At 41.9% G+C, this 10,116-nt stretch overlaps 1 protein-coding gene across 1 annotated transcript; it reads right to left on the bottom strand.

The window, feature by feature from the left end:
* Positions 1–4,011: 4,011 nt before the first annotated feature.
* IL20 (interleukin 20) lies at positions 4,012–9,099 on the bottom strand. The gene is made up of 5 exons (XM_006159280.2): positions 8,077–9,099; positions 7,728–7,793; positions 7,470–7,622; positions 5,383–5,457; positions 4,012–4,089 (listed from the first exon to the last, which is right to left on the bottom strand). The coding sequence occupies exons 1-5, from the start codon at positions 8,233–8,235 to the stop codon at positions 4,012–4,014; spliced, it is 531 nt and encodes a 176-aa protein (XP_006159342.1). The 5' UTR covers positions 8,236–9,099.
* Between the last annotated feature and the right edge of the window lie 1,017 nt (positions 9,100–10,116).

The raw sequence follows: 10,116 nt of genomic DNA, 5'->3' as shown, positions 1-10,116 counted from the left end.
AGAGACAATGTGGGAGGAGGGTGGGACATGGCAGAGGGTGACGGATAGGGAATCAAGGATGGCAAAACAAAGTATACAAGACATAAGAAATGGAAAATTATTTGCTGATAACATGTATGTTGATGTGCTTGATTGAGCCAATACACAGTGTATTTTGGATGGAAAATTCATTGGTATGCTGTAATGATGTATAGTGAATTAATGTAAAAAATAAATAAATTTAAAGAGAAAAAAATAGATACTTCTAGATTATCTTTGTATGCTGTTGGAAATGATCCTAAAGAGATGTTTATTATAGTTAAATTTGTTTTAAGTTATACATATTGGAAGTCTTGAAACATTATCTTTTTAAATTTTTACAATAAACTAGTAATAATTGTTAAAAAAAAAAAACTTAGTTCTCCAATCTACCTACCTGCATTCATATTTTACCACCACCATTGGTATCTGTGTGAACTTGAATAAGATAATTTACCTCTCTGATCTTCAGTTTCCTCATCTGTAAACTGGTAATAATAACATTACCATCCAACCATGGTCTTATGCAAAGTAAGTAAGAGGACACCCACAACACACATAGGACAGTACCTGATATGTAGTAAAGTGCTTGTACTAATTAGTTATTACAATCTAACTTAGTCCTAACTAATCACTACATGGATTGATGAATCCATGTGGTAAGAGATAAAATCCCCACTTTGCAAATGAAGAAACTGAAGGTGATTATGTCACTTGTCCAGAATAGCAAGGGTCAGATGAAGATTTTTTCACTCATGTTGGTAGGAAGACAGAACTCATTATGCATTCCTATTTATTGTGCTTCTGATCACTCGATGCCTTGGTTGGAGATGAAGATAGTAGAGTGGGGGAGTAAGTAAGGCTGAAGTGTCAGGCTGCTCCCATTCAAATCTTGGTTCTGTCCTCGCTGAGCTGTAAAACACTGCACAATTTATTTACCATCTCTGAGCACATTATCATTTGTAAACTGGTGGTTTGCAAGATTGCTTTGGAGATTAAATAATGTAATCTATATGAAGTTCCCAATCAAGTGCTTGGCTCTGGATAAGTACTCAGCAAATGACTATAATCGTTTTAATTATTGTGATTGGAAGCAGCTGTCATAAACTGTACTTTAGAGTCTACACGTCAGTGGCCCCTTCTTCATGAAGTTTTCTCTTAACCCCAACCTCTCTACTGTTGAATTCCCCGTCATTAGTATGAATGGCAAGTCAAACAGAGAAGAGACACATGACTTGGAGGAGGAGATGGATCCTGCAGGGAAGAAGAATAAACAGGCAAGAGATAATAAATCAATGAAAACCTGGTAACTACTCCCCAAAAGACCAAGGCTTCCCATGGTCCAGACTTTCCAAAGAGTCAAAAATGCTTCCTAGGAAATAAATGGAAGGGTTCTGTCCTCAGCTTTTTGGGTCGACCTCAAGTATGCCCTTTTGGAAGACTCACACCCTCGACTGGTGGTAAAACCAGACTCCTCCTTGTCAGCATCTCTTGGGGCTAATGGTTCTGATGTTAGCACTTGGTTCAATGCATTTGGCTTCTCAAATCTATTCCTTGAATGCAAGTTGTTTATCAAACTGGTCAGAAAACCAAGAGACTCTTAACTGCAAAATCCATTATAAGGGAGGCAATAAGAGGTAAAAATATGATAGAAGTGTGTTGTAACAACATAGGTAAGCAGAAAATGCCATGTTTTCAAAGTAACATGAAAGACCATCTCTTCCATCACCCTGAGAAGTATTATTGTATTTTCCAGATGAAGAAACTAAATTCCAAGAAGGTTATGTTTTGTACTCCAAATCACTCAGGTAATAAAGGTTGTATCATGATATGAACCTAACCAAAAAGACCTGGACAAAATACAGATTAATGTGTATGTGGAGGCGTTATGGGTGACTTAAGTTTTCTTCTTTATATTTCTCTGTACATTTCAAATTTTCTCTACAGGGAAGTTGTTACTTGTGTAATAAGAAAAAAAAGTCAATGAAGTTACTAAAATTATATCAGGGCCCGGGCCAAAGCCAGGGAGAAGAACTTGGAGGCAGTAGGGAGAAGCCAGTGAAAAAGAGTCTGTTGTTCCTCCGATTAGGAAAACTAAGTTATTAGGTTGGAGTGTAGTTCACAGTGAGGGAGGAATGAGAGAACCAGACCAGGCCAGGATTCTGGATCCTCAGAGTCCAGAGAAGCTCAGTTTGAAGGGATCCAGGAAAGAAAACACTGCCTTAAAGTTGGCACAAAATCAAAAACTTAAGGCTAAAAACTTAAAACTAAACTTTGAGGCTGGACAGAATCCACAGTGGTGGGCCTCCAGAACTACTCTGTGTACCTGTGTGTTCTTCACCCATCTAACATTCTCAGGCCCACCCTCTGTTATTTGTGTTCCCATCAAGATGCCTGATGCAAGAGTATGGGAACCAAGGATGAGAAGGAAAACCAGGGTATAGAGAGGACAGTGCTCCAAGTCAATGAGGTGCAGGCAGAGATAGCTGAATCCTGTTGCCCAGTCAGTCCCTTTTTGTGAGGGACAGAGTTGCAGGACTTGAGATGTGAGGGAATTAAGAGAGAGCATGTTGGGAATTAATTCGGCAGGAAGTGTGGGAGGCTGCGCACCAGTGAATATTGCCGGTTTCTCAGAAAGTTAACAATTACACAATGCCAAAAGCCATGATTGGCTTCCCTTCAAAACCTGACCTTCGAAACCTTGCTCTGATTGGCCACTAGAATCCCTCAGATTTGCATATCCGGCACCTCATGATTGGTCCAAAAGCAACCAATCATAATCCACCTTTTACAACCAATCACGGCCCACCAGAGTGTATATAACCACGATGCCTGGCCCATAGTAGCCAGAAGACGACCAGGAAGATGACACAGACGACCAGGAAGAAGACAACGACCCTGGAGAGCCTGAAGAGCTGAAACACCACACAGTCTCCAGACTACCCTGAAGATTCTGAAGAGTTGTAACACTACATCGTCTCCGGACGACCCTGAAGAGTTGTGACACCGGGTCGTCTCCATGCTGCTCACAATAGACGACGCAACCCTGAAGAGTTGTAACACTGCATCGTCTCCGTGCTGTACCTTGCTGCCCACAATAAACAGACGACACTGAAGACACTGTGTCGTCTCCATGCTGTAACACTACGCCACTTGTCCCGGCTCTCACTCCTTCACTCAGGAAACCTGTTCGACTGTCCCCCTGGGTCGGGACAAGGAAGGAGCAAGGCCAAGTTCTCACCTTCTTTTTCTCCCAAAGAAGCAAGAGGCCCTGGGGGAAGTAAGAGTCAAGATCATCCTCAATATCATTTCTACTTCTGAAGCACTTTCAAATTCCAAGTAGATATAGGCAAAGAAAACTTTATTTGTAAAAAATAACATATTGGCTTTACAGGAGTCCGTAGCTAAAAGATTTACAAATATGATGTTGGGAAGTTGGGTGAGGAAAGTCAATAATTATAAGGTAGGTCTGTAATTTCGCACCAGAACTTCTTCCAGGATCCATGCTAAGTGGTCATTGGTCCAATTTTAAATATCTCACAGAGTATCGGCAGTAAGTGAATATGTCTTTAATTTTTAAAAATGAACAAACTTCCTAGCACTCCTAGAATTTAGATAGTCTATTTTCTGTATGAAAACACATCACCTACCCTAGTTAGCTTACAAATATAATCCAAAATTTTTTTCAAAGTCCCATATTCAAGTATGAAAATAAATACATTAAATAGAAAAAATAAATAAATATATTAACTAAATAAATATATTCAATAGTAGAAAAAATATTACAAAAAAATCTTATAAAAGTAGGATCTAAATTAAGACTGGGGACACATAAAGACAACCACATAGTAAGCAAATAGTAAATAAATAATATATGCCAAGCCAGCACTAAATGACATGGCAAAGAGATGGTGGATTGGGGTCATGTCTCCGTGCGTATTCAGAACTGGGACTGTTGACCAGAAACACTCTCAACAACAGCATCACTTTCTTCTATTTTGTCATCTCCATCCATCGCAGAAGAATGTCTAGTTCCCCCAAAGCCTTCACTACTGCTGCCTGGGGATCAAGCTGAAAGAGACACACAAACACTTGTGTGGTTAGAGACTCATAAAGAGACAACATTTGTTCAGGGTGAATCCTCCCTCTTATTGGTAGTCCTTTGGGGATTGTTAACAGAGCCCTCTTTCCAAGGTGAAGAGCTGGAAAGAAGAAGTCATATAATCTCATATGAGGGGCCAGGAGGAGAGGCACAGTAGTAATGCAATTCGACCCACATGGGAAGGTCCCGAATTTGGACCTCAAGGCCTTGCTAAATCACTGGGTGTGAGCACATGTGTGCCAATAATCTGGGCTGGCTGAAACTGGGGGTGCAAAGACCTTGTTGGGGGTCCCTGTCTTTCTCTCTCTCTTTTTCTTTGTATAAATAAATACAAATTTAAATGGTGTAAATAAAAAAAGATCTCACGTGAGGAAAGGAAATAATGGATTCTTTCCCTTTGGTTTCACATAAGGACACTGAGGCCCAGGGAAGCAAGAATCAGAGAATCAGGTTATGCCTCTTGAATCACAGAGATCAAAGTAATTAAGCTGTTTTCTTTAACAAAGAAGTGTGTGTGTGTGTGTGTGTGTGTGTGTGTGTGTGTGTGTGTGTAGAGGGGTTGCCTACTGTACATGCTTCAATTGAACAGATATTAATTATGCTAAGCATTGGGCCAGTGGCTAGGGACTCAGAAGTGAATGATACAGTATTTATCCACAAGAAATTCACACTTGAGTAAGGGAGAAAGGCAGAGGTACTAACTAAAATGTAGCATGGAGAATAAATTATCGAATCCTCAAGACAACAGGGAAGGCATATAATTCTGAGAGGAGAAGTCAGTGCCTCCCTGGAGGTGATGTCTAGGCTGAGTCTAAAAGATGAGTTAGAGTTTCTCAGTGACAAATGGACTTCTGACCTTCCTGTCAGATTGCAAAGGTATTGAGGTGATAAATAGTCTGGCATAGGTGTGTATGACATTGTAAGTGACTATTTTTGAGAATATATGTGTGTGTGTGTGTGTGTGAACATTGGAAAGCAATTATCTCTTATTTATGCAATTGAGAGGTCCAGATGTCTCTGAAATGAGTTGATGGGATTATGGCCATTTCCCTTCTAGTCCCAGAGCATTCTCTAGAGAGAGGGTTTTTCTAGAAACCAGAAGGATGTCCCTTGGGTTTAAGCAAAGGTTGATCTGCATGACTTCAGAGAGTCATGAACCTGAGAGTTATAGAATTTCTACCAGTATAAATAGTCATCCCACCCATCAATCATGTGAGTTCTAAAAACACACCCATCCCAATCAATGCCAAAATTGCATATACCTCTTTGAAGTGACTCAGAATCTGACTGTATTTCTTCATTGCTTCCTCTCCACAATGGCATGTCATGTGATCATGCTGAAAGAAACCCAAAGAATGATGAATTTTATGAAAGATTCTGATTTTTCTGCCCTTTCCATTGACATGAAATGAGTAGGAACTCTACTCTCTCATCCACAGCCCTATAGATACTCACTTCTATAAAAAAAGTCCTTTCAGACCTCATCATTTGAGATCATTAAAACAAATCATCAGCTAGAAGAGGAAGGCAGATTTTTAAGCTCAAATATGCAAGTCAATGCTTCTTTTTAGAAGCAGAGGTGATGAAGGATTCAGGATGTACTACTTGGCCTTCCTACCTCTCCTCAGTTCTAATCTAAGAGCTTCTGCCCAGAACTCCTCTGAACCTCCACGGAAAGAAAGAATTGGACTCATAGGTCCTGTTCAGACTACATTTTGCAATGGAGTCCAGAGGCCTCTTGACTGGCTGCCTGGACACAGGATGCACTAGTACCATAGCATATCCCACCTACTAAAAAACCATAATCTCAATATGTCATTACCACTAATATAAAGTAATTAACATTCTATAGTTCTTTTGACTTTGCAAAGTACTTATTGATCAAAACATATACCCAAGAGTCAATAAAAATGAGTTATTGGGACCAACAGATAGCCTAATGGTGACATAACTAGACTCCCACGTAGTTGGCTGCAGTTCGAGTCCCAGACCTGGAGGCTTAAAACGCACGCAGGGCTCATGTGTGTGTGTGTGCCCAAAAATCCTGAGAGCAGAATGGAGGAGAAGGGATTATGGCATGGCCACCGCCCCTCTACCCCCAGTGGGGATGATACCCACTTTCTGTCTCTCTGTCTCTCCAATGATTGCACACACTCTATAGCAAAAATCTCTCTTAAAAAAAATGAATTCTTATCACCTAGTCACATGGCTTACCACAGATTATTAGAACTTTTGGGTTCAATTTCTCCATCTATTAAATGGGGGATAGGAGAGATCTTAGTTGTTCAATCATTGATGCTATCTGCTAATGGATCTTGTTACCTAAAACCCTCACTCACACAGAGCCGAAGTTCCTTCTTGATGGTAAGGAAGGAATTGGCAAGACTGCTGATCTTCCGGAGGATATGATGGTCAGGGGTCTGGTAGTTTTTGAATACTCTGTCCAGATACAGTCTCAGTAAATGGCGGAGGAGACAGCACCGATCAGCAGGCTGCAAAGAAGACAGTAGTGTATGGGTAGAGCGACAGGAGAGACAAGCCCAGGGCGACGGCCACTTCATACTTCCTCCCAGAGCCCCACTAGGTCAAGTACATACCTTTGTGTCTTGCAAAGAGTCAGTCGTCCTTAAGATTCTGATGTCAATGTTTTCATCTTTGGCTTGCTAAACAGAAGAAGGCAAGAAGGCACAAGTCAGCGACTGCTGCCAGGATCTTAGACATCAAGACCTCTGGTCGCCTCCCTGCCAAAACCCAGTAAGAGGCATCCCTTTCCAAAACACTTTTAAATGGTGAACCACCTACTAAAAAACCATAATCTCAATATGTCATTACAACTAATATAAAGTAATTAACATTCTATAGTTCTTTTGACTTTGCAAAGTACTTATTGATCAAAACATATACCCAAGAGTCAATAAAAATGAGTTATTGGGACCAACAGATAGCCTAATGGTGACATAACTAGACTCCCACGTAGTTGGCTGCAGTTCGAGTCCCAGACCTGGAGGCTTAAAACGCACGCAGGGCTCATGTGTGTGTGTGTGCCCAAAAATCCTGAGAGCAGAATGGAGGAGAAGGGATTATGGCATGGCCACCGCCCCTCTACCCCCAGTGGGGATGATACCCACTTTCTGTCTCTCTGTCTCTCCAATGATTGCACACACTCTATAGCAAAAATCTCTCTTAAAAAAAATGAATTCTTATCACCTAGTCACATGGCTTACCACAGATTATTAGAACTTTTGGGTTCAATTTCTCCATCTATTAAATGGGGGATAGGAGAGATCTTAGTTGTTCAATCATTGATGCTATCTGCTAATGGATCTTGTTACCTAAAACCCTCACTCACACAGAGCCGAAGTTCCTTCTTGATGGTAAGGAAGGAATTGGCAAGACTGCTGATCTTCCGGAGGATATGATGGTCAGGGGTCTGGTAGTTTTTGAATACTCTGTCCAGATACAGTCTCAGTAAATGGCGGAGGAGACAGCACCGATCAGCAGGCTGCAAAGAAGACAGTAGTGTATGGGTAGAGCGACAGGAGAGACAAGCCCAGGGCGACGGCCACTTCATACTTCCTCCCAGAGCCCCACTAGGTCAAGTACATACCTTTGTGTCTTGCAAAGAGTCAGTCGTCCTTAAGATTCTGATGTCAATGTTTTCATCTTTGGCTTGCTAAACAGAAGAAGGCAAGAAGGCACAAGTCAGCGACTGCTGCCAGGATCTTAGACATCAAGACCTCTGGTCGCCTCCCTGCCAAAACCCAGTAAGAGGCATCCCTTTCCAAAACACTTTTAAATGGTGAACTAAAGATAGCTCTTGGGAATGCATGCTCCCAGTAGGAGGTCTCTGGCCTGCCTCTTTTTATGATCCCGCTTTAGGGCTGCCAGGGGAGGAGAGACAGACTAGTAGGGAAGAGGAAAGACTGCCAGGAAAGATGGAGGCCTTCCTTACATACCACACTGCCCCGTATCTCAGAAAATCCTTTTTGTAATTGTTGAAGGTTCGTGGTGATCACACAGCTTCCCAGATGGAGTGTCTTTAGCCCAGCAGAAGGTGTCCAGAGCAGACAGAACACAGCAGAGAGGAGGCTGAACGCAAAACCAGAGCCTCTCATCTTCTGTCTGGAACCTGGAGACCACAAGAGCTGAGGATTCAAAAGAAAGAGAATAATTTACTGATGTCCTGTCTCAGCCTGAAGAAGCCAGTCCAGCCACTACGGGACGTGTCTCTCCCAAGTGTCCACAAGGGAAAAACTAAACGGCCTTATCTGGCTCCAAACGATGTGGCCCGTTCATAAGACTTACTAAGGAAAACCTCTGAGACACGTGAAGAGAAAACTTTAAGAGCCCGTTCAGGGTCTGAGTGTGAGTTGGTGCCCCAAGTCCTGGTTCCTTTATTCGGTCCCCATCCCAGCTGCACAGTCACTGCCCAGGAGGTAAATACATTGAGGATGACACTTTAGGGGAAATGTCAAAACCTGTTTTGGGGAATTGACGTATAGAGCTTTCCCTTCCAGAAAGTCAACGTAGCTCATCCGTTGGTCTCCTCAGACTCACCAGGGAAACTGGGGAAAAACAGAATCTCACAGAAGCCAGTGGCTGCTGCATCACCACATCCACCTGGGGGAAATTGTCTTGATTTTATGGCTACCCACAAGGCAAAGGAGCTTGGCTCTGTTTCCACATTCATCTGAGATCATACTCCTTATTTGCGGATAATAGATTCATTTCATCCCCAAGGCAAATAGAAAGTCAATGGTTGCTTAACAATCCTACTGTCAAGGATAGGCAAGACTGATGGGCAATCGGCCTGGTCCTACCCAGCACTGCTCCGCCCTCCTGATGCGTCTGGGACTGCAGTGCCCTCTGACGAGGACTGGAATCAGACACTGCTGGGTAAATCCGAGAGCATACTCCTTCCTGGACATTAATTTAAGTCCAAGGTCAAGTGAGGGACCTCAAGAGAAAGGGAAGAAAGGCAGAAAGGGAGCCCCTGTCTTCTTGTGGTTTAAGACTGCCCAGTAAGCGGGCACTCTATAGTGCCTGCTGAATTTAAAAATAAAATGACCCTGGGCTGCAGTCAGGGTAAAGGAAGTGAGGCCCTCACCTTAGGTGCATAATTTAAGAAGGCATTGAAAACCTCAGTGGTCGAGGAAAAGAATATTCTAAAGTAATACCAAAATGAATGAAAAAATACTCCATGAATAACAAAATGTTTAATAAAGACAGACTCTGATAATGCCATGCCAAGCCATATTGGAAGGAAAGCAAACATATGCATCCCCTGCGTATGCTTTTGTGTATTGTTAGTGGTCAGCTTTTTTTCTCAAAAGTGTATAATCAGGGGCCGACAGGTGGTGTGGTGGTTGAGAGTGCTGGACTCCCACATGACTGACCATGGTTCGAGTCCCAGACCTGGTGGCTTGCTCTCTCTCTCTCTGTCCCTCTCTGGTCAAATTAAAAATAAGTAAATAAATAAATAAAGTTAATTTTTTAAAAAGTGTATAATCAAAATATTGATGAGTCTACTTTCCTTAAATCCAGGAAAGTAAAATTATAATAAATTTTATTTGGGGCATACATGAAATGTTAAAATTTAAAATAATGCTGTGAGTTATAATAAACCTACTACTTAATTTTTCAACATTTTTTTCAACTACTTTAATATTTTGGGGGAAAAGTATATAAAATACATAAAGACATGGAACCAGGTGGTGGCACAGCAGTAATCAACTAAATGTACATAAGAAAAGTCCTAAGATTGCGTCCTGGAGCTTCCCCAAGAGCACTGGGTGTGTGTGCCATCAGAGACCAGGAGTGGATCACACTCTGATAGTGCCACGCCAAGCCATGTTGGAAGGAAAGCAAACATATGTACCCCTGGGGGTGCCTGTTTCTCCCTCTATATTTCCCCCCAAAAGAAATGAATAAATCTATTTTTAAAATACATGAAGATTTTACACACACACACACACGGATGCACGCCTTTCCTTTCC

This window comes from Tupaia chinensis, unplaced genomic scaffold (assembly GCF_000334495.1).
Source record: "Tupaia chinensis unplaced genomic scaffold, TupChi_1.0 Scaffold000627_1, whole genome shotgun sequence".
NCBI classification, from domain to species: Eukaryota; Metazoa; Chordata; class Mammalia; order Scandentia; family Tupaiidae; genus Tupaia; species Tupaia belangeri.
This window is presented reverse-complemented; position numbering and strand designations above follow the sequence as displayed.